This window comes from Rhinopithecus bieti, unplaced genomic scaffold (genome assembly GCF_001698545.2).
Source record: "Rhinopithecus bieti isolate Rb0 unplaced genomic scaffold, ASM169854v2 scaffold_15776, whole genome shotgun sequence".
NCBI classification, from domain to species: domain Eukaryota; kingdom Metazoa; phylum Chordata; class Mammalia; order Primates; family Cercopithecidae; genus Rhinopithecus; species Rhinopithecus bieti.
Window position 1 is genome coordinate 415,996 of NW_016808836.1, and position 27,677 is coordinate 443,672.

At 52.3% G+C, this 27,677-nt stretch overlaps 2 protein-coding genes across 2 annotated transcripts in view; one reads left to right on the plus strand and one right to left on the minus strand.

The window, feature by feature from the left end:
• MAP4K1 (mitogen-activated protein kinase kinase kinase kinase 1) overlaps positions 1-15,736 on the minus strand; it is a 26,778-nt gene extending 11,042 nt beyond the window's left edge. The window contains exons 1-19 of the mRNA XM_017887350.1: positions 15,617-15,736; positions 15,388-15,445; positions 15,175-15,265; positions 14,013-14,077; positions 12,216-12,271; positions 12,072-12,119; positions 11,864-11,906; positions 11,701-11,773; positions 10,180-10,311; positions 8,809-8,871; positions 8,617-8,698; positions 7,506-7,622; positions 7,195-7,273; positions 5,697-5,755; positions 5,576-5,619; positions 5,450-5,497; positions 3,751-3,793; positions 3,155-3,314; positions 2,936-3,078 (exon numbers count right to left, since the gene is read on the minus strand). Of these exons, the coding sequence (XP_017742839.1) occupies positions 2,936-3,078; positions 3,155-3,314; positions 3,751-3,793; positions 5,450-5,497; positions 5,576-5,619; positions 5,697-5,755; positions 7,195-7,273; positions 7,506-7,622; positions 8,617-8,698; positions 8,809-8,871; positions 10,180-10,311; positions 11,701-11,773; positions 11,864-11,906; positions 12,072-12,119; positions 12,216-12,271; positions 14,013-14,077; positions 15,175-15,265; positions 15,388-15,445; positions 15,617-15,715 (1,503 nt within the window). The 5' untranslated portion in view covers positions 15,716-15,736. The remainder of the gene's footprint in view (positions 1-2,935; positions 3,079-3,154; positions 3,315-3,750; positions 3,794-5,449; positions 5,498-5,575; positions 5,620-5,696; positions 5,756-7,194; positions 7,274-7,505; positions 7,623-8,616; positions 8,699-8,808; positions 8,872-10,179; positions 10,312-11,700; positions 11,774-11,863; positions 11,907-12,071; positions 12,120-12,215; positions 12,272-14,012; positions 14,078-15,174; positions 15,266-15,387; positions 15,446-15,616) is intronic.
• A 1,178-nt stretch (positions 15,737-16,914) lies between these two features.
• Positions 16,915-27,677, plus strand: part of EIF3K (eukaryotic translation initiation factor 3 subunit K) — a 17,669-nt gene continuing 6,906 nt past the window's right edge. Inside the window, exons 1-4 of the mRNA XM_017887411.1 lie at positions 16,915-17,165; positions 18,177-18,275; positions 21,106-21,226; positions 23,072-23,146. Of these exons, the coding sequence (XP_017742900.1) occupies positions 17,107-17,165; positions 18,177-18,275; positions 21,106-21,226; positions 23,072-23,146 (354 nt within the window). The 5' untranslated portion in view covers positions 16,915-17,106. The remainder of the gene's footprint in view (positions 17,166-18,176; positions 18,276-21,105; positions 21,227-23,071; positions 23,147-27,677) is intronic.

A 27,677-nucleotide genomic window follows, 5' to 3' on the forward strand; every position in this document is an offset into this window, starting at 1 on the left:
TTTTTTTTTTTTTTTTAAGATGGATTCTCGCTCTGTTGCCCAGGCTGCAATGCAATGACATGATCTCAGCTCACTACAATCTCTGCTTCCCAAGTTCTCATGCCTAAGCCTTCTGAGTAGCTGGGCCACAGGTGTATGCCACCACACCCAGCTAATTTTTGTATTTTTAGTAGAGATGGGGTTTCGCCATGTTGCCCAGGCTGGTCTTGAACTCCTGGCCTCATGTGATTCGCCTGCCTCAGCCTCCCAAAGTGCTGGGATTACAGGCGTGAGCCACCACTCCCAGCTATCAGTTTTGTTTTTGGAGATGGAGTCTCACTCTGTTGCCCAGGTTGAAGTGCAGTGGTGCAATCTCAGCTCACTGCAACCTCCACCTCCTGGGCTCAAGCAATTCTTCTGCCTCAGCTTCCTGAGTAGCTGGGATTACTGGTGCACAACACCATGCCTGGCTAATTTTTGTATTTTAGCAGAGACAGGGTTTCGCCATGTTAGCCAGGCTGGTCTTGAACTCCTGACCTCAGGTGATCCATCTGCCTCGATCTCCCAAAGTGCTGGGATTACAGGCATGAGCCACTGCCTGGCTAATATATATATATATACATATATATATATATAATTCACTATGCTATGTATTTCATCTTTTAATCATTTCCAGTACTGGAAGATAAATTATACATACTTTTAGCCGGTAACTGACCAGGGACGGTGGCTTATGCCTGTAATCCCATCAGTTTGGGAGGCCGAGGGGGAGGATCACTTAAGTCTAGGAGTTCAGGACCAGCCTAGGCAACATAGTGAGACCCTGCCGCTATAAAACATTTTGTAAAAAATTAGCCAAGCTGGGCCAGGCGTGGTGGCTCATGCCCGTAATGCCAGCACTTTGGGAGGCCAAGGCTGGCAGATAACTTGAGGTTAGGAGTTTGAGACCAGCCTGGCCAACATGGCAAAACTCCATCTCTACAAAAGATACAAAAATTAACTGGGCGTAGTGGTGGGCACCTGTAGTCCCAGGTATTTGGGAGGCTGAGGCAGGAGAATCGCTTAGACTGGGGAGGCAGAGGTTGTAGTGAGCCCAGATAGCACCACTGCACTTCAGCCTGGGCAACAGAGCAAGACTCCATCTCAGAAAAAAAAAAAAAAAAATTAGCCAAGTGCATAGTTCCAGCTACTAGGGAGGCTGAGGTGCGAGGATTGCTTGAGTCTCCGAGGTCAAGGCTGCAGTGAGCCATGATCGCACCACTACACTCCAGCAGCCTGGGCGACAGAGCGAGATCCTATCTCAAAAAAAAAAAAAAAAAAGACTAGATAGTTCTATTTCATTTTATGCATTTTTTGGCAAATTTGATCCCACAAAGGTACATTATCACAACACTATGTGTGTAGGCATTACGCGTGTACGTAAAAACACTGAAACTTCCTGAATAAAGAGATGTTCTTTTTGTACATCTCCATTTATAAAAGGTAAAATTTCTTGAGATCTTGGCTCTTCGGACAACTGCATATGTGGTGGTGACTCGTGGAGGTTTTGATGGATCTCGTCAAAAGACTTTAACTTCTGGGCTCAAGCCATTCTCCCACCTCAGCCTCCCAAGTAGCTGGGACCATAGGTGTGTGCCACCATGCTCAGCTAATTTTTTAAATTTTTAGTAGCCGGGTGCAGTGGCTCATGCCTGTAATCCCAGCACTTTGGGAGGCTGAGGCAAGTGGATCACCTGAGGTTGGGAGCCTGACCAACATGGAGAAACCCCGTCTCTACTAAAAATACAAAAATTAGCCAGGCGTAGTGGCACACACCTGTAATCCCAACTACTCAGAAGGCTGAGGCAGGAGAATCGCTTGAACCCAGGAAGTGGGGGTTGCAGTGAGGTAAGATCACGCACTGCACTCCAGCCTGGGCGACAAAGCGAGACTCTGTCTCAAAAAAAAAAAAAAAAAAAAAATTACCTCAGGTGGTATGCACCTGTAATCCCAGCTACTCCGGAGGCTGAGGCAGGAGAATCGTGTGAATCCAGGAAGCGGAGGTTGCAGTGAGCTGAGATCACGCCATTGCACTCCAGCCCAGGTGACAATGGGAGACTCCGTTAAAAAAAAACTTAAGCCGGGCACAGTGGCTCACGCCCATAATCCCAGCATTTTGGGAGGCCAAGGCCAGTGGATCGCAAGGTCAGGAGATCGAGACCATCTTGGCTAACACGGTGAAACCCCGTCTCTACTAAAAATACAAAAAAATTAGCCAGGCGTGGTGGCGGGCGCCTGTAGTCCCAGCTACTGGGGAGGCTGAGGCAGGAGAATGGCGTGAACCCGGGAGGCGGAGCTTGCAGTGAACTGAGATCGCACCACTGCACTCCAGCCTGGGTGACTGAGCAAGACTCCGTCTCAAAAAAAAAAAAAAAAAAAAAAGCTGGCTGGGCACGGTGGCTCATGCCTGTAATCCCAGCACTTTGGGAGGCCAAGGCAGGTGGATCACCTGAGGTCAGGAGTTCAAGACCAGCCTGACCAACATGGTGAAACCCCGCCTCTACTAAAAATACAAAATTAGCCATGCATGGTGGCGCATGCCTGTAATCTTAACTAATCCGGAGGCTGAGGCAGGAGAATCACTTGAACCAGGGTGGCAGAGGTTGTAGTGAGCTGAGATCCTGCCACTGCACTCTAGCCTGGGCAACAAGTGAAACTCTGTCGTAAAAAAAAAAAAGCAGAAACAACAATCCTGCCTCAGCCTCCTCAAAGGTATTTATATGACCTTGGGTAAGCCACTTACCCTCTCTGTGCCTCAATTTCCCCATCTGTGAGATGGGGGGTAATGTCTCTGCGATATCTTCTTCACTCTGTGAAGCTTTATGCCATGGAATGACAGGAGATCGGTGTAGGGCACAGAGAAGTGCTCAACAAATGTTACCTGTTGTTACTGTCAGTCCTGCCACCCCCTCCCCACCCCACCAGGCATCCCCAGCCCCGTCCAGAGGTGCAAGTCCTCAGCAGAGCTGAACCTCACCTTTTTCTTCATCTTTTCCTTCTTGGGGGGCAGGAGTGGGGGCTTGTCGAGCTCCCGGGAGGGTGGGTTCCAGAGTGAGGGTTCTGAGAGGAGTTAGGGGAAAATCAGCCTCCAAGACCCCCCACTCCTCCCACCCTCCACCCTAGCCTGTCCCATTACCTGAATGGGCGGTGAGATGGGGGCTGCTGGTGGATGGGGGAGGCCCAGGACGGGGCTGTGTGGTGGGGCCCACTGGCACACCGGACCAGCACCCCGGGCTCAGCTGCCCATCATCCCCCATACCCCCAGGACCCTCGTCTGATGGAGAACGGAACTTGGGCTTTGGAGACAGGAACAGAGCATGGGGAAATACATCAGATGATCTCAGAGAGGGCACCCTTTTGCAACTCCAGTCCCTGCCTCCACCAGAACTAACAACCATGGCTCTGACCCTCCCTCACAACATCTTGCGCGCCCTCCAGACTTCCCCTGACACCCCCAGCCCGGACATCAACACACTTCAGAAACTGATGGGTTAATGTTGGATACAGCAGGGGCTTCCTAGGAGCAGCTACTGACCAGTGTCCAAGAGGCTAAATATTTTGAATCCCACCCTGAGGTTGAAGGATGCCACTTCCAGATCCCAATGTAGCCATCATCCTGGTCTCCCCGATTCCCTGCCCTGGAGATCCCAGTATCCCAGCATCTAAGGACCTGGCCTCCTGGCACCCAGTGGCCCTGGGCCCCATCCTCCCAGCTCTGGCCCAGGGCCTTACCTTGGGGGGAAGTGGAGGAGGTGTGTCCTCTGCAGGGGTGGGGCTGAAACACAAAGATGGGCTAAATAGTTGGGGGCCTGGGGAACAAGGACCCGGGGAAGATGGCGTGGTTCTGAGCTGGAGGCCTGGGACTGGGGTCTGAGGTCAGGAGGATTAAGGGATGACTGGTTCTGGCTGGAGCTGAGGATTAAAGGATTAATAACCAGGCTGGACATGGTAGCTCATGACTGTAATCGCAGTGCTTTGGGAGGCCAGGGCAGGAGGATGGCTTGAGCCCAGGAGCTCGAGACCAGCCTGGGCAGTATAGCAAGACCTTGTCTCTACAAAAAAATTAAAAATTAGCCAGGCGTGGTAGGTACACCTGTGAACCCAGCTACTCAGGAGGCTGAGGTGGGAGGATTGCTTGAGCCTGGGTTGAGGCTGCAGTAAGCCCTCATCACACACCTGCACTTAGCCTGGGTGCCAAAACAAATCATGAGTTTGAGACCAGCCGGGACAACATGGCAAGACCCCACCTCTCCAAAAATGATTAGCCTGTTTCCAAAGAAAAGACTAATAACAGTAACAGCAACTCTTGGAGGTGGCGTGCTGCCAGTGCGCCACGGCTTTGCACCTGTGCACCACCTAGTCACACAGGCAACATCAGCGCAGGGGCCCCGCTCTCCCTGTGCTGGCGCCGCACACGTGCTGGTGCCGCACACAGGCTGTGGCGGCACACATGCTGCCGCACATGATGGAAGGAGCGAGTGCGCGCACCTGGAGCCTGACTCCGCCTATGGGCTGGGGAATATGGGGGCCCGGGCTGACTGTTGGGTCTGGATCTGGAGCTCAGCATCTGGCCTTTGGGAAATGTCCAGGTGCCAAGGTTCAGCCTGAGGGCAGGCAAAAAGACAGGAAAAGCTGAGGGCTGGGGCTGAAGGCTGGGGGTGGGTCTGGGGTGAGAGTGACATTCGGGAGGCGTTTGAGACTGGGATATGGCTGAGGGTCCAAGGTCGTGGAGGACAGGTGGGGTCAAGTCAGAGACTGGAGCAGCAGCACATACTAGAAGGAACTGGGGTCAGCTCTGGGGTGGAGAGCAGGTGGGGGGCTGACATTGGGGGTCAAGTCAAAGACTGTATAAGGAGATGGAAGCAGGCCAAGCGCCGTGGCTCACGCCTATAATCCCAGCGCTTAGGGAGGCTGAGGTGGGTGGATCATGCGGTCAGGAGTTTGAAACCAGCCTGGTCAACATGGTGAAACCACGTCTCTACTAAAAATACAAAAAATTAGCCGGGCATGGCGGCAGGCGCCTGTAATCCCAGCTACTCAGGAGGCTGAGGCAGGAGAATTGCTTGAACCCGGGGTGCTGAGGTTGCAGTGAGCTGAGACTGCGTCACTGCACTCCAGCCTAGGCCACAGAGTGAGACTGTCTCAAAAAAAAAAAAAAAAAGGGTGGAAGGAAAGTGGGAGCTGGAGCTGGGATCAGGTTGGGGGTCAGGGGTTGGAGGTGAAGGGTTAAGGGAGGTGGGGTTAGGGAACAGGGTCTAGGTAGCTGGGCAGAGGGGCTGCATCTAGGGTCTAGTCAGGGCTCAGGGCTCGGGGCTAGAAGAAAGGCAGGGGTGCAGCAGGGTCAGGAGTGGAGGAAAGGTCACATCAGGGGCTTGTAGGAAGGTGGAGGCTGAGGTGGGGCCTGTGGAGCTGCAGGCAGGGCCTCACTTACATGTCCACGTCGTCATAGTCATCGTCGGACGACTCTGACTGTTGCTCCCTGAAGGGTGACGGGTATGAGCCTTGGGGGCCTTGCCCACATTCCAGCCCCCTCCCCATCCTCCCTGGGGTCCCTGACCTGGGGCTGCTGCTCCTGAGGTCTCGGGGGGGCTGTAGGCGAGCCTGTGGGGTAGGAAAAGGGTCAGCAGTGGCCTCAGGGAAGCAGGCGGTGTGGTGGGGAGTGGGGGGCAGCATCTCACGGTGTTGGCTGGGGGTCTGGTCTCCATTCCTCGGAGCTTCCTGAACTCCATGTGCCGCCCTAGGGTGTGTGGGGGAAGATAACCCACTGTGAGATGGGGGCAAGGGGTAGTGAGATGGGCTTAAGAACAGAAAGAGTAGAATTGGCAGGGGGGTTGCAGTCAGGATCTTAGGGACCGCCAAGGATCTCAGGGAACTGTCCCTTAGGGAAAGGGGTTTTGGTTTACAGGGACCTCATTTGGGGGTCAAGTTTGGGATCAAGACCGGGTGCAGTGGCTCATGATTATAATCCCAGTACTTCAGAAGGTGAGGTGGGCAGATCGCTGGAACCCAGAGTTTGAGACCTGCCTGGACAACTTGGCAAGAACCCATCTCTACAAAAAATGATTAAAAATTAGCCAAGTGGCTGGGCGCAGTGGCTCACGCCTGTAATCCCAGCACTTTGGGAGGCTGAGGCAGGCGGATCACCTGAGGTCAGGAGTTCAAGACCAGCCTGGTCAACATGGTGAAGCCCCGTCTCTACTAAAAAAAAAAAAAAAAAATACGAAAATTAGCCAGGCATGGTAGTGCGCATCTGTAATCCTAATTACTCAGGAGGCTGAGGCAGGAGAATCGCTTGAACCCAGGAGGTAGAGGTTTCGGTGAGCCAAGATCGCACCACTGCACTCCAGCCTGGGCAACAGAGTGGCAGGGCAACAACAACAAAAAAAAACAACAACCAGGGCAACAACAACAACAACAAAACAAGTTAGCCACGTGTGGTGAATAACCCTGTAGCCCCAGCTACTCAGGAGGCTGAGGTGGGAGGATTCCTTGAGCCCAAGAAGTTTGAGGCTGAAGACAGCTGTGATCACGCCTCTGCACTCCAGCCTGGGGCACAGAGCAAGATCCTGTCACAAAAAAATAAACAAATAAATAAGCTTTGGGATCAGGAAGTTGGGGGCTCAATATAGTGACAGAGGTTTTCAGGATCCGTTTGGGTATTCAGGTTCTGATGAGATTTCTGAGGTCTCCCCGGGGACTCTATGGTCATGTTGCCTTTTTTTTTTTTTTTTTTTGAGACGGTCTCGTTCTTGTCACCCAGGCTGGAATACAGTGGCACAATCTTGGCTCACTGCAACCTCTACCTCACAGGTTCAAGCAATTCTCCTGCCTCAGCCTCCTGAGTAGCTGGGACTATAGGCGCGCACTACCACACCCAGCTAATTTTTGTATTTTTAGCAGAGACGGGGTTTCACCCTGTTACCCAGGCTGGTCTCAACATCCTGACCTCAGATGATCCCCCCACCTTGGCCTCCCAAAGTGCTGGGATTACAGGCGTGAGCGACCGCACCCAGCCTCTACGGTCATTTTGTAGGTCAGGTGCTGATGAGATTGTCTGGGGTCTCTTATAGGATCAGATGATGCTGAGGGTCTCTGGTGGCCTGATGGTAGGGGAAGGGGGTCTCTTAGGTCTATTATAGGGTCAGGTGTCCCCAGAGATAAGGATTCTCTACTCACGACAGCAGTCTGCATCTGGGATCCCCAGAGAGCTGGAGCGGTGGGTGGATCTGATCCGCCGAGGGATAGCAGGGGGTAGCTGGGCAGAGGGGCAGCCACGTCAGGGATCAGGACCCCCGAGCAGCCCCCTACCCTGCCCGGGGTCCATCTGCTTTCCTATAACCCTCTGGGCACACAGCCTTGTACCAAGCTCCCCATCCTCCCTGCCTGTTCTCCCCCTAAGAGAGGCAGCAGGAAGGCACTGCTGGTAGCAGGCACAGCCTGAGAAAGACCAAGAGGTCCCCAGTGCTCTTGTCAGCCAAGGCTCTCACCTCGGGCTCCTCATCCTCAATGTCCCCAATGGAGGGTCCTTTCCCAGGATTCTTCAGTTTGTCAAGAAGATCTAGGATCAGGCCTCGATTCAGCCCAGGCTGGGATACCAGTTGATGCTGGGGGAGGGAAGAGGTGTCCGTATCCAGAGGGCTGGAGTGGATAGAGAGGGCTGGTATGGACAGAGAGGGCTGGTACAGGGCCCTGGGGACTGGACTAAAGGAATCTATCTGGGGAGAAGGTGCCAGTGGATGGAGAGGGCGAGGAAATCCAGGGAACTCTCAGAGGCCTGGGGTATTCTTTTTTTTTCTTAAGACAGAGTCTCACTCTGTCACCCAGGCAGTGGCACACTCTAGGCTTGCTGCAACCTCCACCTCCTGGGCTTAATTGATTCTCCTGCCTCAGCCTCCCAAGTGGCTGTGATTACAGGCTCCTGCCACCATGCCCGGCTAATTTTTTTTTTTTTTGAGACAGGGTCTCTCCCTGTCACTCAGGCTAGAGTGCAGTGGCACAATCCTGGCTCACTGTAGCCTCCGCCTCCTGGGTTTAAGTGATTCTCCCACCTCAGCCTCCCAAGCAGCTGCGATTACAGGCGCGTACCACTACACTTGGCTAATTTTTGTGTTTTTAGTAGAGACGGGGTTTCACTATGTTGGCCAGGCTGGTCTCAAACTCCTGACTTCAAGTGATCCACCTGCCTCAGCCTCCCAAAGTGCTGGGATTACAGGCATGAGCCACCGTGCCCAGCAGGCCTGGGGAGTCTAAGAAATTTTTAGGAATTAGAAGAATTTACATTTCTCAGAGCGGGGCTGGGAGAATTCCACAGTTGTCTTGGAAGAGACTGTGGTTCCCTGGAGACTCAAGAGGACACTCAGGAACAAGTCTTGAGTCCTTTGGGAATTTGTGAGTTCTGGCAACTCAGGGGATTTGGGAAAGGTTTGGGGTATAGCCCAGAGGGTCTCTAGTGGTGGACGGTGGTCCTGGGAAATTCTGAGGTATTAGGGACTTTGGAAGGCCACGGGGACTCCGTGGAACGAAGTTATCCATGTCCTCGAGAGTTGTGGAAGGCCCCAGGGAATTCTGGGCTGAGGGTCTTGGGGAAGGGAGGGTTACACTGAGCATCTTGGTGGCGCTGGGTCGTTTCTTGGGGCTCTTAGTCAGGGTGACTTTGATGAAGTTGTGGAAGGCAGCGGACCTTGGGAAGAAGAAGCCAGGTTCTGGGTGAGGGGACCAGAGACCCTCCCATCAGGCCACCCAGCCCCAGCCCTGCCCTCGCTCACCCTCCCTCCTGTCACTCTCTCATACCATTTGCCTTTTTCCTTCAGTCGGGGAGGCTGGTAGCCACTCTTGGTCATGAGGAAGAGAACTCTAGAATAATAGGGAAAGGATATGGGGTTCAGACCTTCAAGGGGACCAGACCTCATGGCTTGAGGGGTTCCTAGTAGCATTACGGTCAGCAGAGGGCAAAGTGAGAAACAGCATGGAAGTGAGGTTCAGGTTTTACAGTGCACCAGGATACCTCTCCTAAGGGAAGCCACTTATGGTGTGGTAGAGCTACGGCAAGGCCAGGTGCAGTGGCTCATGCCCGTAATCCCAACACTTGAGGAGGCCAAGGCGGGAGGACAGCTTGAGCCCAGGAGTTGGAGACCAGCTGGGGCAACATAGTGAGACAAAAAGAAAAAAAAAAAAAGTTTTTTTTAATAGCTGGATATGGCAATGTGGGCCTGTAGGACCAGCTATGTGAGAGGCTAAGGCAGGAGGATCATTTGAGCCCTGGCATTCAAGGCTGAAGTGAACTACGATGGTACCACTGCACTCCAGCCTGGGCGACAGAGCAAGATCCTGTCTCTAAAAATAATAATAATTAATTAATTAATTTAAAAAATGTCTGGGCATGGTGGCTCACACCTGTAATCCCAGCATTTTGGGAGGCCAAGGCAAGTGGATCACCTGAGGTCAGGAGTTCAAGACCAGCCTGGTCAACATAGTGAAACCCCATCTCTACGAAAAAATATGAAAATTAGCCAGGTTTGGTGGCATGCACTTGTAATCCCAGCTACTTGGGAGGTTGAGGCGGGAGAATCACTTGAACCTGGGTGGTAGAGGTTGCAATGAGCTGAGATCATGCCACTGCACTCCAGCTTGGGTGACAAGAGTGGGACTCCATCTCAAAAATACATAAATATATAAAAATTAAAATAAAAGATAGGCTGGGTGCAGCGGCTCATGCCTGTAATCCCAGCACCTCGGGAAGCTGAGGTGGGCAGATCATCTGAGGTCAGGAGTTCAAGACTACCCTTGCCAACATAGTGAAAACCCATCTCTACTAAAAATACAAAAATTAGCCAGGCGTGGTGGTACACACCTGTAGTCCCAGCTACTTGGGAGGCTGAGGCAGGAAAATAGCTTGAAGCCGGGAGATGGAAGTTGGAGTGAGCTGAGATTGCGCCACTGCACTCCAGCCTGGGCGATAGAGCAAGACTTAGTATTAAAAAATAAAAAATAAAATAAAATGTTAAATTAAATTTAAAAAATAGAGCTGCAGCATGTGCCAAGGTAGGCTCAAGTGGCGATCCCTAAATTGGAGGTTCCTGGGATGGAAGGCAGAAGCTGAGGGTGGGCTTTGGGCCAGGGCTGGACAGGATCTCTGGGCCTGGGGACCCCACACCTGCCTACCTGAGAGGGTGCACATCGAAGAGCGGTGGCTGTAGCTCGGCCAGTTCGATGGCCGTGATGCCCAGGGACCAAATGTCACACAGCTCATTGTATCCTCCCTTCAGGGCCACGGCTGCCACTTCTGGAGCCATCCTGGGGGCAGACACACTCAGAGAGCCAAAGGTGGCATGGGGACAGGAAGGGAAGGAGGGGCAGAGAAAGAGAAGGAATTGAGGGGAGATGCAGCACACAGAGTCAGACGGAGAGACAGAGGGACAGGAGTAAAGACAGACACAGGCAGATGAAGACAGAGATGCAAACTGGGTGCGATGGCTCACACCTGTAATCCCAGCACTTTGGGAGGCTAAGCAAGGCAGATGATTTAGGCACAGGAGTTTGAGACCAGCCTGGGCAACTTATCAAGACCCCATCTCAGCTGAGCATGGTGGCTCTTGCCTGTAATTCCAGCACTTTGGGAGGTCAAGGCAGGCAGATCACCTGAGGTGAGGAGTTCGAGACCAGCCTGGCCAACATGGCAAAAGCCTATCTCTACTAAAAGTACAAAAATTAGCTGAGAGTGGTGACAGGCGTCTGTAATCCCAGTTACTTGGAGGCTGAGGCAGGAGGATTGCTTGAACCCGGGAGGTGGAGGTTGCAGTGAGCCGAGATTGTGCCACGGCACTCCGGCCTGGGCAACAGAGCAAAACTCCATCTCAAGAAAAAAAAAAACACCATCTCTATACAAATTTTTAAAAAATTAGCCAGGTGTCATGGTGTACACCTGTGGTCCCAGCTACTTGGGAGGCTGAGGTGGGAGGATCTCCTGAGCCCAGGAGTTCTAGGCTGCAGTGAGCCATGATTGTGCCACTGCAATCCAGCCTGGGCCACAGTGGGGCTGGAGGCACAGTGAACAAAACAAAATGAAAAGGCAGAGAGGCAGAGACAGAGAGTGAGAGATAGAAACAAAGAGACAGAGAGCGCTACAAACTGAGCTAGAGGAAAAAGACAGAAATGGGGCCGGGCACAGTGGCTCAAGCCTGTAATCCCAGCACTTTGGGAGGCCGAGACGGGCGGATCACGAGGTCAGGAGATCGAGACCATCCTGGCTAACACGGTGAAACCCCGTCTCTACTAAAATACAAAAAACTAGCCGGGCGAGGTGGCGGGCGCCTGTAGTCCCAGCTACTCGGGAGGCTGAGGCAGGAGAATGGCATAAACCCGGGAGGAGGAGCTTGCAGTGAGCTGAGATCCGGCCACTGCACTCCAGCCTGGGCAACAGAGCAAGACTCCGTCTCAAAAAAAAAAAAAAAAAAAGACAGAAATGGATATGGAGGGACAGAGAAATCAAGATAAAAATCAACACAAACACCTAGAGCGACGGGCAGAAAAGGGCCCAAAATGAGAGAGAAAAGTGGAAAACTCAAGAGACACCCAGAGAGAATGAAAGAATCTTCCATGGAGAAAGGAAGAGGCAGGGGAACCACGGTGGGAAAAACCACTGAGCCCCACTCCACCCCTAGCTGCCCGCGGGGCACCCCTCACCAGTAGGGTGTCCCAATGAAAGAGAGGCGTCTGGCCAGCGTTGCCCCGATCTGGGCCGAGATGCCAAAGTCAGCTGGAAGCGGAGGGAGACATAGTGATCTGGGGTCCACTGCGCCTCCAGCCCCCCAGTCAGCCCCCCTGCTCAACTCCCAGCCTTACTCACCCAATCTGACCTCCCCAGCATCATTGACGAGGATGTTAGCTCCCTGGGAATGAGAGGGGGTATGGGAGGCTGCGGAGACTCTTTCCCTAGCCGACTGCTACCCCACTTCACCCCACAGCTCAAACTACCCTGATTCCTGAGTCCCCGAAATGCCACTCCCATCTCCTGGGCCCCACCCCCCAACAGCACCCCTGTATCCCCAGACTACCTTGATGTCTCGGTGTATCTTCTTCTGTGAGTGCAGATAGGCCAGTCCCTGGAGAGAAGGGTGGACAAGGGGACTGTGAGTGTGTGGGGGCTGGAGTGGGGCCCCCTCCTCTCCTCTCCCCAGAATACCCAGGCCTCTCCTTACCTGGAGCACTTCCCGGCAGACATAGCTAATCTGGAGCTCTGACAGGGAGCCTGTCACTGCAAAGGTCACCCCGGCCAGGCCAGGCATTGGATGGGAGCCAGGGAACCTGGGCTGGGGAGTCCTGCCCCCCCACACCAGCTAAGAGGGTGCCACAGGGAGAGGGGAAACAGGATGGGACCAGTGGGAGGGGGAGATGGTGGGGTGGTCAGTGACAGAAAGAGGCAGCGATGCAAATAAAAGAGGCCAGTAGGGCTGGCGTGGAGGCTCATGTCTATAACCCCAGCACTTTGGGAGGCCAGGAGTCCGAGACCAGCCTGGCCAACATGGCAAAACCCTATCCCTACTAAAAATACAAAAATTAGCCAGGCATAGTGGTGCATGCCTGTAATCCCAAGTACTCAGGAGGCTGAGGCAGGAGAATCGCTTGAACCCAGGAGATGGAGGTTGCAATGAGCCGAGATCGTACCACTGCACTCCAGCCTGGACAATAGAAGGAGGCTCTGTCTCAAAAAAAAAGAATAAGAAAGAAAAAAAAAAAAAAGAAAAAAGAAATAAAGAAAGTAAGCAAGATAAATAAGTAGAATATGATGTAGTTCCTCAGACGCTGAAAGACAACAGGAAGAAACATACAGCAAGAAAGGGGTACATAGGAGGGGCTATGACATTTCACAGAGGTGGTCAGTCAGGGCTGCTCTCTGAAGGTGACAGCAGGTGAAGACATGAGGGCTCCCACTCTGAGTGGGACCAGCCACAGCAAGTGCAGGGCCCCAGGTGGGACAGTTCCTGGTGGGTCTGGAAAGCAGCAAAGGCGGTGGGGTGGAGTGGAGGGGGAGGAGGAAAGTGGGAGGAGGTGAGGTCAGCCAGCCTGGGGTGGACCCTGATGAGGAGTCTGGGCTTCTCCTCTGAGAGAAATGGAAGCTGTAGGAGGGCTCTGAGCAGGGGCGTGATATGACTTTGCAAAATAAGGAAAGGCACAGAGACACAGAGACAGAGAGAGACAGAGAAACGGGGGCAGAGACATACAGAAGGAACAGGATTGAAAAAACCAAAAAAAAGAGACAGAGACAAAGACAGAGGTCAGAGGCCTAAATGTGGGGAGACAGATTTAGAGAGAGACCCAGAGGATGACGAAGGAAGAACAATACACAGGCGGAAAGACAGAGAGACAGAGAGAGGCCTTCAGACATTAGGTCTTACAGAGCAGCTGTGGGATTCACTTCCTTTCTGTGGACCTCAGTTTCCCTGAGGACTTCTCAATGAAGTCCTTCCTTTTCTAACATTTGAGGTCTAGGGTTGGAAGGAATCAGAGGTTTTCCGCCTTCCAGATTCAAGTGATTCTCCTGCCTCAGCCTCCCAGGTAGCTGGGATTACAGGCATCAGCCACCATGCCCGGCTAATTTTTTGTATTTTCAGTAGCAGCGGGGTTTCACCATGTTGGCCAAGCTGGTCTTGAACTCCTGACCTCAGGTGATCCACCTACCTCGGCCTCCCAACGTGCTGGGATCACAGGCGTGAGCTACCGCACCAGGCCCAGCGGTTATATTTTTAAAAATAATTAAATTAAATTAAATTAAATTAAATTAAATTTTAAAAAGCCAGGCACGGTGGCTCAAGCCTGTAATCTCGGCACTTCAGCAGCTAAAGGCAAGAGGATTAGCTCAGCCCAGGAGTTTGAAATATGGCCCAGAAAGACAGTTCCTGTGAGATACACACACAGAGACGGAAGAGGTGAATTTGGGTCGGGGTTGGGGGGTGGGGGTGGGAGGGTTGCCTGGGTCCCCTTGTGCTTTCTCTAACCTTGGTAGATGTCCTGGAGAGAACCAGCCCCACAGAATTCCATGCAGATCCAGAGTTTCTGCAACCTGCAGTGTTTCAAGAGTAAGAATAATAATAGCAGTAATACATTATTATTTGCAGGAAAGTCCCTGGTTTGCTTCTGTCTTGTTCTAGATTAGTAAGAACTTGAATATAACAGCTCTCATCACTCCCTCTCTCCTTGTCTACCAGAGTGAGGCTGTTTCATTCCCGTTTCACAGACAAGGAAGTTAAGGCTCAGAGAGGAAATGTGGGTTCCGGGGCAAGTCAACTCAAACCTAGGCCTTTGGGCGGGACCCCTCTGCCATCCCACACCAACCTAGGAGGTAGGGCAGAGATCTCACGGGTTGTGGAGATTTGGAGGGGACAGAGGGGCCCAGGGCACCTGTTCCGGGAAGCAGAGGTCATTATTGGGACATCTGGAATATTAATTTGGGGATCAGGGAATTTAGAAGTTTATATTAAAGGAGCAGAGAGTGGAACTGGGGGAGCCAGAGGGCAGAATGATGAGAGCTTCCTTTCTAGGGAGTTGATTTCAAATTCAGTTACCATGAAGGGATCAGTTTGGGGTATTCTTGATCAGAAATGGGAATTCTGGAATGGAGATTAGATTAGAGGCTGCTCTGGTCAGAAAAGTGGGACTTAGGAGTGAGGATCAGGGTAGGGTTAGCCCAGTCAAAAATGGGGGTCCAGGATGGGAGGTCGGGTTATGGTGAGAAATGGAAGTTCAAGGTTAGAACTGAGGGTGCCAAGGCCAGGCACAGTGGCTCACACCTGTAATCCCAGCACTTTGGGAGGCCGAGGCCAATGGATCACAAGGTCAGGAGTTCAAGACCAGCCTGGCCAAGATGGTGAAACCCCATCTCTACTAAAAATATAAAAATTAGCCGGGCGGGGTGGTGGACGCCTGTAATTCCAGCTACTCAGGGGTCTGAGGCAGAGAATTGCTTGAACACGGGAGGCAGAGGTTGCAGTGAGCCGAGATCATGCCACTGTGTTCCAGCCTGGCAACAGAACAAGACTCCATCTCAAAAAAAAAAAGAAAAGAAAAAAGAAAAATAAAGAACTGAGGGTACCCCGTCAAGAAATGGGGCTCTGGGTTAGGGGCTGGGCTGGGTGCCAGGGTGGGTCTGAGGTTCATCACCAGAGATAACTCCCATGGTAGGCCACGATGTTGGCGTGCCGGCAAGTTTTCAATATGAGGATTTCCTTCTGAAGGGTGGAGACATCATCATCTGTGAGGAGGGCGGGAGAGAAAAAGGCAGCTCGCATGGAGAGAGCTAGGAGGGAGGTGATCCCAGTGTCCCAGGAGGCGAAGGTGGGGTTGTGGGGAAGGAGCTCCGGGTTCCCTCCTCACCAGGCTCCATCTTCACCATCTTCAGTGCCACCAGGTCCCCTGACGCCTTGTCTCGAGCCTTGCAAAGGGGAAGTCGGCAGTCAGGCAGGCTCCATTTGCCAGAGTCCCTCCTCAGCATCCCTGAGTCAAGGTCAAGGACTAGGACCCCCTCTTGCAGCCTCCTCCCTACCGAGGCCTCGCCTTAAAGGCCACTAGTTCGAGGGTGTTGGGGACAGAGGGGCTTTCTCACCTTAAAGACTTCCCCATATGTGCCGCCACCCAGTCGCTGCAGCAGGTCGTAGTGGTCCCGGGGGTCTCTATTGAAAATGTCAGGATCCACGAGGTCCATCCCTGGGGGCCGGAGCTGAGCCTGCGCCCAGGGGCCAGCAGGGCCTCAGGGCTCAAGTTCTGGCACCTCCCTCTGTCCCCAGAAGCCCTGCACCCGCCTTGCCTCCGCGGGCTGTGGCCTCCCCCCTCCCCACTCTCGCTTCCTGCCCCAGCTGCACTGCACGGCTGTGCAAAGGGCTCCACCCCCCCCACCCCCCGTTCCCTGGGCTCTGAGGCTCTGTAGTGCAGCTGTCTTGGGACCAAGGGGACCATCCTCACCTCCAAGGCCCAGGGGCTGGATGTAAATGTGATGCAAAGATCTTAATCGTAACTGTATTTGGAGGGGGCCTTTAAACCCCGCCCCGTCTCCTAGGTAGTGTCTAAACCTCTACTGGAGTGCTTGAAGGTTTGGCCACCAACTCGAAGGCGGCAAGTCTGACAGGATGACTACGCAGTGTACATGCCTGTTCACCTGTCACATACATGCACTTGGGTTACCTCCTCTGCACTGCGCAGGCGTGTAGACGAGTAGACGTGCATCTGCCTGGATACCTGTGTGCACAGTACACACGTGGAGGTACCCAGCGCATATACCTCCACATACATGGCACATAACTGCATTTTGTACGCTTGCAGTGTACAAAACCTATACATAATATATAATTGATGGCAGTACAGACGGGACCCACGCCCTCAGCTCCAAGACCGGAACCTTATGGAGACGGGGCGCGATCCAGCGAAGTCCAGGAGCCTTCACCCCAGCCCCTCCTGCCCGGCAGAGCACAATAGCTTTGTGGGACCCTCCTCCTGGAGATGGGGACCAAGGGCCGAGACTTGAAACTGGATCCTGGGCGCTCAGGATCCTGCACCATGCGCCCAGGCCTGAGGCGAGAGGGACCTCAGAGAACATCTCCCTCGGGACTTGGCCAATGCCTAAACGGAGGGCTGCTGCGTGCATTCCCGCAGAGCTCCGGGGCCTTATGGCCGCGCGCAATACAAAGCGCGCGCACGCCGCCAGAGCTCCGGCTGCTTCCCGATGAGTTCGCGCGCGCACGGTCCCGCGCCCCCGGCACTGGAACGGGGTCTGTGAGGCCCGGGAAAAGCTTAGCCCCGCCCCTCGCCACGAGAGGCGCCTGCGTACTGGGATACAGTAAGCTTTTTCTCACGCTGTCCGTCCAGCTTGAGTGGAGCGAATGCGCACGCGCTAATTGCCCCTGCGAGGAAGAAGTCACGTGGCAGCCGGAAAGCGTGGCGGCTGCTGCGAGAGCCTTTCCCTTCACCGCCCCCAAGGAGCTGGAGCGACAACAACGACGTCGTTTCCGTTTCCACCACCTCTTCCTTTTCCCGTCCTCGCGGACGCCGTGCCGGGCCGGTGTTAGTCTCCAGCCCTGGTTGTGGAAAGCGGCAGAAGTCATGGCGATGTTTGAACAGATGAGAGCTAACGTGGGCAAGTTGCTCAAGGGTATCGACAGGTCTGAGCCCGGTCGGAGGGAGCGCTCTGGCCATGCGGGGCGGAGGGGAAGGTTTTCAGGAGGCAGCAAGGGGTGGTCAGGGTACTGGGCTTGCCGCGGAGTGGGGTTTCTCTATCCTCCTGGAGGAGGAGATGCTTAAAGAAACGCCACTGAGCTGGGGGCGGTGACTCACGCCTCTGATCTCAGCACTTTGGGAGGCCGAGGCAGGCGGGTCGCCTGAGCCCAGGAGTTAGAGACCAGCCTGAGCAACATCCATACCCCTTCTCTAAAAGAAAGAAAGAAACAAACAGCCCTGCAAAGGCCTAGAAGCGAAAGAATCTTGGTACCACTCAGTCTCTTCGTGAATTGCCTTAAGGTTTCCTTCTCTGGCCCGCCTCCTTTGAGTGCCTCTTAATCTCTCCGTTCTCTGCTCCTTACGTCATTCATTCACACGTTTACTGAAATAAACTGTCAGTGCTAGGCAATGCTGGGAACCACAGGCGAATCAGACAGCGGCAGATCATGCCTTCCCGGTCTGAGTTCCCATTCCATGAGGGAGACAAACCTGACATCAGACAGTGATATCCGGGAGAGGTTAGAACCGAAGTGGGGGAAGCAAAGGCTAGAGTGTTCAGACGGACATGGGGGAAGTAGGCATCGAGGTAGGCAGGAGAGGATGGGGCTGGATCAGGGTGGAGGCCTGAGCAGGGGAGGAAGGGGTGAGTAGCAGAGATGTTCAGGAGGCCAGATGCACAAGCTGCAGTGACTGACTGGCTCAGAAGTTGGGGAGGTATCCTAGGCAAGACCCAGGGCTCCAATGAAGTATAGAGCTTAGGTGAGAGGTCTGGGATACGAATAAGTTTTATTAGAGATTATACTGGACATAATTCACTACCTGGAAAGAGCAAGTGGCCAGTGCTAGATTTAGAGGGGAAGGATGGGAGGAGCAGGTTACAGTTGCCCCTGTGACTGTAAAGTGACTGGCCTCAGCTTCTGTCTCCTGTCTGCTCACCTATCTTGATTCTCCTTTAGGTACAATCCTGAGAACCTGGCCACCCTGGAGCGCTATGTGGAGACGCAGGCCAAGGAAAATGCCTATGATCTGGAAGCCAACCTGGCTGTCCTGAAGCTGTAAGTGTCTGGCTGTCTGTCTGCACTCCCATTTCAGCAGCTAGCAGGGTGCCACTCCCAGTACAGGGCAAGGGGGTGGCTGGTGGTATCCTGCATGATGCAACATCTCTTGGTGTGCAAGACTAGGAAGCCAAGGAAGTTGGGACAGGAGGAGGGATGGTTTTTGAAAAATCAATTGCCGAGCGCAGTGACTCACACCTGTAATCCCAGCACTTTGGGAGGATGAGGTGAGTGGATCACCTGAGGTAGGGAGTTTGAGACCAACCTGGCCAACATAGAGAAACCCCATCTCTGCTAAAAAATACAAAATTAGCCGGCCATGGTGGCACATGCCTGTAATCCCAGCTACTCGGGAGGCTGAGGCAGGAGAATCGCTTGAACCCGGGAGGCGGAGATTGCAGTGAGCCAAGGTCGCACCATTGCACTCCAGCCTGGGCAACAAGAGCGAAACTCCATCTCAAAAATAAATTAATAATAAAAAGTCAATTAGGGTGGCTGCAGGGGCTCATGCCAGTAATCCCAGCACTTTGGGAGGCTAAGGCGAGATACTCACTTGAACCAAAGAGTTCGAGACCAGCCATGGCAACATAGCAAGACCCAACTCTATAAAAAAATTTAAAAATTGGCCGGGCGTGGTGGCTCACGCCTGTACTTTGGGAGGCCGAGGTGGATGAATCACGAGGCCAGGAGATCAAGACCATCCTGGCTAACACGGTAAAACCCCATCTCTACGAAAAAAAAAAATACAAAAGATTAGCTGGGCGCGTGGTGGCAGGGCGCCTGTAGTCCCAGCTACTTGGGATGCTGAGGCAGGAGAATGGCATGAACCCAGAAGGGTTGCAGTGAGCCTAGATCACACCCCTGCATTCCAGCCTGGGCTACACAGTGAGACTCCGTCTCAAAAAAAAAAACATTGTTTTAGTTAATATAGTGGTGTGTGGCTGTAGTTCCAGCTACTTGAGAGGCTGAGGTGGGAGGATTGCTTAAGCCTGGGGGATCGAGGGTGCAGTGAACCATGATCGTGCCACTGCACTCCAGCCTGGGGGACAGAGTGAGACCCTTCGTTTTCTCAAAATAAATAAATAAATAAGAATTATCAATCTGGGTGACATGGCACAGCCCTGTCTCTACAAAAAATTAGCTAGGCACAGTGGCACACAGCTGTAGTCCCAGCTACTTGGGAGGCTGAAGCAGGAGAATTGCTTGAACCTGGGAGGCAGAGGTTGCAATGAGCCAAGATCATGCCACTGCACTCCAGCCTGGGCAACAGAGTGAGACCCTGTCTCAAAAATAAAGATTAATTACAGAACACATGTACAGGCAAATACATTAAGCAAACATGTAGTTTAACAAATCATTATAAATGAAAGCCTACATAATCGCCATTTATGTTGCAAAAGTGTTGCTAGCGCCACAGGCCCTTTGCCCCCTATGCTCTGTGCCAGCCAACTCCCCTGCTCCCCCATGCTCTCATGGCCTGGCTTTATGTGATGGTTTACCATACGTGCATCCATCTGAATCAGCTCAGCTCAGGTTTCCCTGTTTTGAACTTGATATAGATGGAGTAGATACAGCACAACCTCTTCTGCATCTGCCATCTGCTACTCAACACTGGGTTTGTGAGATCCATCCAGTTTTGTGTATTTGTTTGTTTGTTTGATGTGGCTCCAGTTTGTTTTCATGGATGTATACCTCTTCAGTGTGTCACTTGTGTGACTGTCCTAACGATCTCTTCTGGCTCTTAATGGACGTGTGGGTTCTTACCTGCACTTTTTTTTTTTTGTTTTGTTTTGTTTTTTTGAGACAGGATCTTCTGTTGCCCAGGCTGTAGTATAGTGGCACAGTCATGGCTCACTGCAGCCTCAGCCTTCTGGACTCAAGCAATCCTCCCGCCTTAGCCTCCTGAATAGCTGGTACTACAGGCACCACCATGCCCAGTTAATTTTACTTGGGTGCTTTCTTGCTTGCTTTCTTTTTTTCTTTTTTCTTTTCTTTTTTTTTTTTTTTTTTTTTTTTTTTTTTTTTTTTTTTTTTTTTTTTTTTTGAGACAGAGTCTCACCTTGTTGCCCAGGCTGGAGTGCCTTGATGTGATCTCATGATCTCAGCTCACTGCATCCTTTGTCTCCCAGGTTCATGCAATCCTCCTGCCTCAGCCTCCTAAGTAGCTGTGACTAGAGGTATGTGCCACCATGCCCAGCTAATTTTTGTATTTTTAGTAGAGATGGGGCTTTGCATGTGGGCCAGTGGCCAGTCTTAGAACTCCTGACCTCAGGTGATCCGCTTCATCTCGGCCTCCTGAGGACCAAAGTGCTGGGATTACAGGCTTGAGCCAAGCCACGACCACCCCACCCACACCCCCCCCTCCTTCTGTTGTCCTCTTTTGCAAGGGAGGAAACTGACAGCCCCTCAGTTTCCTTTCTCTGCTCTTCAGCCTTTCAATGCCTCTTAATCTCTCTCTTGTCTGCTCCTCAAGTCATAAATAAGCAGTCCAAGGTCACTCAGCGGGAAGTTTAAACCAAGGCAGTCTGGCTCTGGTTCCTTAGCCACTACTCCAGACCGCTGCTGCTGTTCTCATTTGTTTGTGAATCACTTAGCAGTGTCTGCCCCATTGGGTGGTTGTGAGCATTAACTGTCTCTGTTCACAGAGGAGGAAAGTAGGCTCAGGGAGGTGAAGGTTATACAGCCGGGAAGCATTGGGATTGGGATTGGAACCCAGGCATGTCCAATTCCCAAACTCTAGAATAAAGCAGTGGACAGCCTGCCTGGCACCTGAAGAGGGTTGGGGACTTGGAGGTGCCACTGTGGCCACGTCTCTTGTTCTCTTTCTTAGGTACCAGTTCAACCCAGCCTTCTTTCAGACCACGGTCACCGCCCAGATCCTGCTGAAGGCCCTCACCAACTTGCCGCACACAGACTTCACCCTATGCAAGTGCATGATTGACCAGGCACATGTATCCTTCCAGCACTGGGGCCAGGGCCTGTGTGGGAAGGGGCCAGAGTCAAGGTGCATGAATTTCCGGGGAGATGGTCTGTGGGTGCATCCACAAATACCAGGTGCCTGCTGTGGCCCAGCATGGCAGGGTGCTGGACCGTGCTGGGACACTGTGTGACTGAGACAGGCCTGGGCCCTGTCTTCACGAAGTTGTCACAGTCCAGTGAGGAGGCAGACAGTGATAGACTGGAGTGGTCAGGGTTGGGTTAGAAGAGCCACAGCAGCCGGACACAGTGACTCACACCTCTAATCCCAGCACTTTGAGAGGTTATGGTGGGTGGATCACCTGAGGTCAGGAGTTTGAGACCAGCCTGGCCAACATGGCGAAACCCCATTTCTACTAAAAATACAAAAAATTAGCCGGGCACGGTGGCACACACCTATAGTCCCAGCTACTTGGGAGACTGAGGCAGGAGGATCACTTGAACCCGGGAGGTGGAGGTTGCAGTGAGCCAAGATCGTGCTGCTGCACTCCACCCTGGGTGACAGCGAGATTCTGTCTCAAAAAAAAAAAAAAAAAGAAAAGAAAAGCTAGAGCTGGTACCTGACGATTTGGGTGGGGGAATATGTGGACATAAACACAGCCATCTGTATTTACATTTCTATAGAACAATGTCTGGAGAGGTGGAAAAGTAGCCAAGAATTGCAAATTAACCTCCTAGGAAGGATGGCTGTGAGACAAGGGAAGGAAGACCTATTTTGCCACTGTTCACTCTTCTGTATTTTTAACTACAAAATGTTTAAACCAGGGCCTCCTGGAGGAGGGAACATCTAAAACATAAGGAGGTAGGTGAAGGGGTAGGCAAAGGTGATCCAGGCAGAGAGGACACTCATGGGCTGAAGCAAGCAAAGCTCGGTGCTATCTTTCAGAAATAGTAGAGGAAGCTTGACATAGGAATGATTTTAGGTGGTTTTTTTGGTTTGTTTGTTTGTTTGTTTTTGAGACGGAACCTTGCTCTGTCACCCAGGCTGGAGGGCAGTGGCATGATCTCGGCTTACTGCAACCTCCACCTCCCAGGTTCAAGCTATTCTCCTGCCTCAGCCTCCTGAGCAGCTGGGACAACAGGTGCATGCCACCATGCCCGGATAACTTTTGTATTTTTAGTAGAGACAAGTTTTGCTATGTTGGCCAGGCTGCTCTCGAACTCCTGACCTCAGGTGATCTGCCCGCCTCAGCCTCCCAAAGTGCTGGGATTACAGGTGTAAGCCACCATGCCCAGCCTATAGGTTTTATTTTATTAGTAGTAATAGTAGATTTTTTTGTTGTTAATATTTTCTTTCTTTCTTTTTTTTTTTTTTTTTTTTGAGACAGAGTCCCGCTCTGTCACCCAGGCTGGAGTACAATGTCGTGATCTCGGCTCACTGCAGCCTCTTCCTCCCAGGTTCAAGTGATTCTCCTGCCTCAGCCCCCGAGTAGCTGGGACTACAGGCACGTGCCACCACACCCGGCTGGTTTTTTTGTATGTTTAGTAGAGATGGGGTTTCACCATGTTGGCCAGGCTGGTCTCGAACTCCTGACCTCAGGTGATCCACCTGCCTTGGCCTCCCAAAGTGCCAGGATTACAGGTGTGAGCCACCAGGACTGGCACGTCATTTCTTTTCTTTTGCCATTATAAACATTCCTGCAGCCAACATCCTTTCTCCTGCATACACCTGCGGGAGAAATAAGCTGGCTTCCTTTTCCAGCTCTTTTTCTGAGCTGAACCTTTGGAAGAAAGCAGCCAGAAGAAGGTAGGTGGGGATGGGTGACCTGTGGCCCAACCTAGCTCCAAAGCCAGTTTTCCTTAACGCTTCCTCCTACCAGCAAGAAGAAAGGCCAATCCGACAGATTTTGTACCTTGGGGACCTGCTGGAGACCTGCCACTTCCAGGCCTTCTGGGTAACTTCCCTGGGGTCCAGGGACAGGGGAGATGGCAGCGCCATGTGTAGCTGAATGCTAAAAGTAACAATAGTGCACAGAGCCTGGCTTCCTGCTTTGGCAGTGGGCCCAGTGCTCCGCATGTGTGTTTTTGAGGAATCATCATCCTCTCGTGGGGCAGGTACTCACAGGTCCTCCCTGTGTCCACAGGCTGAGGCCGACCCTTTCCCCTCTCTCCCGTCTTTCCACTGGGCCCTCTACTACATACCGTTAATCAGAAGAAGTCCTCCAATGGCTGGGTGTAGTGACTCACCCCTGTGATTCCAGTATTTTGTGGAGGCCGAGGTAGGAGGATTGCTTGAGGCTAGGAGTTCCAGACCAGCCTGAGCAACATAGTGAGACCTCATCTTTACAAAATTGAAAAGTAATTGGGTGTGGTGGCACGTACTTGTACTCCCAGCTACCCAGGAGGCTAAGGTGGGAGGATCGCTTGAGCCTGCGAGTGAGCTGTGATCATACCACTGTACTCCAGCCTGGGCAACAGAGCAAGACTGTGTCTCAAGAAAGAGAAATTCTCCGTTTCTTCTGCCTGTCTGACACACTCTGCCTTTCTTGCTCTAACTGGAACCTGGCCCCCCACTTCTGCAGCCTCCTGAGTGGGAGGCTAGTTCACCTCCTGGCTCCTATCTCTTTTGATACCCTCAGTCTTTTTTGTTGTTTTTTTGTTTGTTTGTTTGGTTGGTTGGTTTTTTTGAGATGGAGTCTCATGCTGTTGCATAGGCTGGAGTACAGTGGCACGATCTTGGCTCACTGCAACCTCTGCCTCCCGGGTTCAAGTGATTCTCCTGCCTCCCGAGTAGCTGGCACTACAGGCACGCGCCATCACACCCCACTAATTTTTATATGTATTTTTTATTTTATTTTATTTTTTTTGAGACAGAGTCTCACTCTGTTGCCCAGGCTGGAGTGCAGTGCAGCAATCTCGGCTCACTGCAACCGCCGCCCCCACCCCAAGTTCAACCGATTCTCTTGCCTCAGCCTCCCAAGTGGCTGCGGTTACAGGCGCACACCATCACACTGGCTAATTTTTGTATTTTTAGTAGAGACAGGGTTTTGCCATGTTGTCCAGGCTGGTCTTGAACTCCTGGCCTCAGGTGATCTGCCTGCCTCAGCCTCCCAAAGTGCTGAGATTACAGGCGTGAACCACCGCACCAGGCCAGAAACCCCCAGTCTTGAAGTGCATGTGTCATCCCTTCTTGCCCGGTATCAGTCCCTCTGGTGACTGCTCTTTGTTTCTTGAAGAATTCGGCTCCTGGCCGGGTGCGGTGGCTCATGCCTGTAATCCCAGCACTTTGAGAAGCTGAGGAAGGTGGATCCCTTGAGGTTGGGAGTTCGAGACCAGCCTAACCAACATGGAGAAACACTGTCTCAACTAAAAATACAAAATTAGCCTGGTGAGGTGGCGCATGCCTGTAATCCTAGCTCCTCGGGAGGCTGAGGCAAGATAATCACTTGAACCCAGGAGGCAGAGGTTGCGGTGAGCTGAGATCATGCCATTGCACTCCAGCCTGGGCAAGACTCCATCTCAAAAAAAAAAAAAAACAATTCAGCTCCTTCTCACTGGCGTTCTCTACCACTCTTGTCCTAATTCTTAGATGCTTAGAAAGTAACACAGAGGATCCTTTGACCACCCAGACCTCTGGGTCCCTTGCTGTCTTGGCCAGCTATCTTGTACTGCATTTGACCTCAGTCCTTCTCTTCCAGTCATACCCTGGGCCAGTTCTCTGCACATTGGACCTCTGAGGCAATTATTTTCTTTTGTTTTGTTTTGTTTTGTTTTGTTTTGAGACAGTGTCTCGCTGTGTGAGCAGGCTGGAATGCAGTGGCGCAATCTCAACTCACCGCAACCTCCGCCTCCTGGGTTCAAGCGATTTTCCTGTCTCAGCCTCCCAGGTAGCTGGGACTACTGGCATGTGCCACCACGCCTGGCTAATTTTTGTATTTTTAGTAGAGATGGGGTTTCACCATGTTAGCCAGGCTGGTCTCAAACTCCTGACCTGAAGTGATCTGCCTGCCTCGGCCTCCCAAAGTGCTGGACTACAGGTGTGAGCCACCGCGCCCGGCCCTCTGAGGCATTTTTAAAAATTGATACTGATACATGGGTCCTGCCCTCACAGAGTCTGATGTAATTGGTTCAGTGTAGCCCAGGCCTTGGGATTTTAAAAAGTTACCCTGGGTGATTTGGGCATCTGGCCAATGTTGGGAGCCACTGCCCTCACCAGTAGTGGCTCCCCTCCTCCCCCTGTGAGTTTCCAGCATCTCCATTCTCGCCACTTCCTCCCAGCTTCTCAGCTCACCCCCACAGGGTCTCCATCCCCACATTCTTGGGCCTGACCATTAGCTCCAACCCTCTCTTTGCATTCTTCTCTGTTTCGCTTCCTTCTCTTAAATTGCATGTGCTGGCCGGGCGTGGTGGCTCACGCCTGTAATCCCAGCACTTTGGGAGGCCGGGGTGGATGGATTGCCTGAGGTCAGGAGCTCGAGACCAGCCTGACCAACATGGAGAAACCCCATCTCTACTAAGAATACAAAGTTGGCCGGGTGTGGTGGCGCATACCTGTAATCCCAGCTACTCGGAAGGCTGAGGCAGGAGAATTGCTTGAACCCGGGAGGCGGAGGTTGTGGTGAACCGAGATCATGCCATTGTCCTCCAGTCTGAGCAACAAGAGCGAAACTCCATCTCAAAAAAAACAAAAACGCATGTGCCTCCCCTGTCCCCAGCTGCAGCGGTGGTCTTGCTTCCTTCCCCAGCTCCTGGACGTTTGCTCATGCTTTATCTGTCTCCCTTTCTTCTCACCTCAACTTACGATCTGGCTTCTTGTCTCGGGAGAAAATAGAAGCAGCCACTGCAGAAATTGTACCTGTTCTTATCCCAGACCCTGACATTTTATGTGCGGCTGACTGCATACTTTTTTTTTTTTTAGTTCTTTTTTTTTTTTTTTGAGACGGAGTCTCGCTTTGTCGCCCAGGCCGGATCTCAGCTTGCTGCAAGCTCCGCCTCCCGGGTTTACGCCATTCTCCTGCCTCAGCCTCCCGAGTAGCTGGGACTACAGGCGCCCGTCACCTCGCCCAGCTATATTTTTGTATTTTTTAGTAGAGACGGGGTTTCACCGTGTTAGCCAGGATGGTCTTGATCTCCTGACCTTGTGATTCGCCCGCCTCGGCCTCCCAAAGTGCTGGGATTACAGGCTTGAGCCACCGCGGCTGGCCTTTTTTTTTTAATTCTTAAACATTTTATTTTTTATTCAAGTAAGAAATTACTGATTAGCTTCAGTTAATGCCACAAAGAAAATGATCAAATGCTTAAAATAATAGAGTTTACTAGTTCTACAAACGACTGTTCCCACTAGCAAACTAGCAAATGAGATGTGTTGGAGATCTTAGACCTATTCCATGTAACAGACAGGTTTTTTTTGTTTGTTTTGTTTTGTTTTTTGAGACACGGTCTCACTCTGTCACCCAGGCCGCGGTGCAGTGATGTAAACACAGCTCACTGCAGCTTCGACCTCCAGGCTCCAGTGATCAAGTGATCCTCCCACTTCAGCCTCCTGAGTGGCTGGGACTATAGGCCCGCGCCACCACGCCTGGCTAATTTTTGTATTTGTAGTAGAAGTAGGGTTTCGCCATGTTGACCAGGCTGTCTTGAACTTCTGGCCTCAAGTGATCCTCCTGCCTCAGCCTCCCAAAGTGCTGGGATTATAGGTTGAGCCATCACACCCGGCCACAAATCTGGATTTCTCCCCACCTCACTGGCTGCACCTTCCTGGCATCCATGTGGGGGATTCCCTCCCTTCTGTTGGAGGGAACCTGTGCCACAGAGCTGAACTTTGAGCAGAAACCTGAAGGAGGTGAGGGTGGTAGCCATGGAGGAGGAGAATTCCACACACAGGCCCTGAGGTGGGCAGGTGCCTGGTGGGTTTGGGGAGCATCAGGGAAGCCCCTGTGGCTGGAGCAGGGTGAGTGAGGAGCGAGTGGGCAGAGGTGAGGGCACAGAGGTGACAGGCAGATTCTGTGTGGCCTCATGGGCTATGGTGGGAAAATTGGCCTTTTCTCTGAGTGGGACAGAAGCAAGGGGAGGTGGCTGCATACACTTAGCCAATATGTGTCTGTCCCCTTTCTCAGGGCTCTGGTTTCTGCCTACCAGGTTCAAGCCTCACCTCCAGGATTTTGGGTAAATCACTTAGCTGCCCTGGTCTCCTCATCTCTAAAATGGATGTAACTTACATCACAGGGCTGCACTCAGATGACTGGCTAGCATGTGGGATCAGTGCTCAAATGGTAGCTGCTATTTTTTTTTTTTTTCCTGAGATGGAGTATGGCTGTGTTGCCCAGGCTAGAGTGCAGTGATATGATCTTGGTTCACTGCAACCTCCACCTCCCAGGTTCAAGTGATTCTCCTGTCTCATCCTCCCCAGTGGCTGGGATTACAGATTATAGGCACCCACCCTACACCTGGCTTATTTATGTATATATATATATATATATATATATA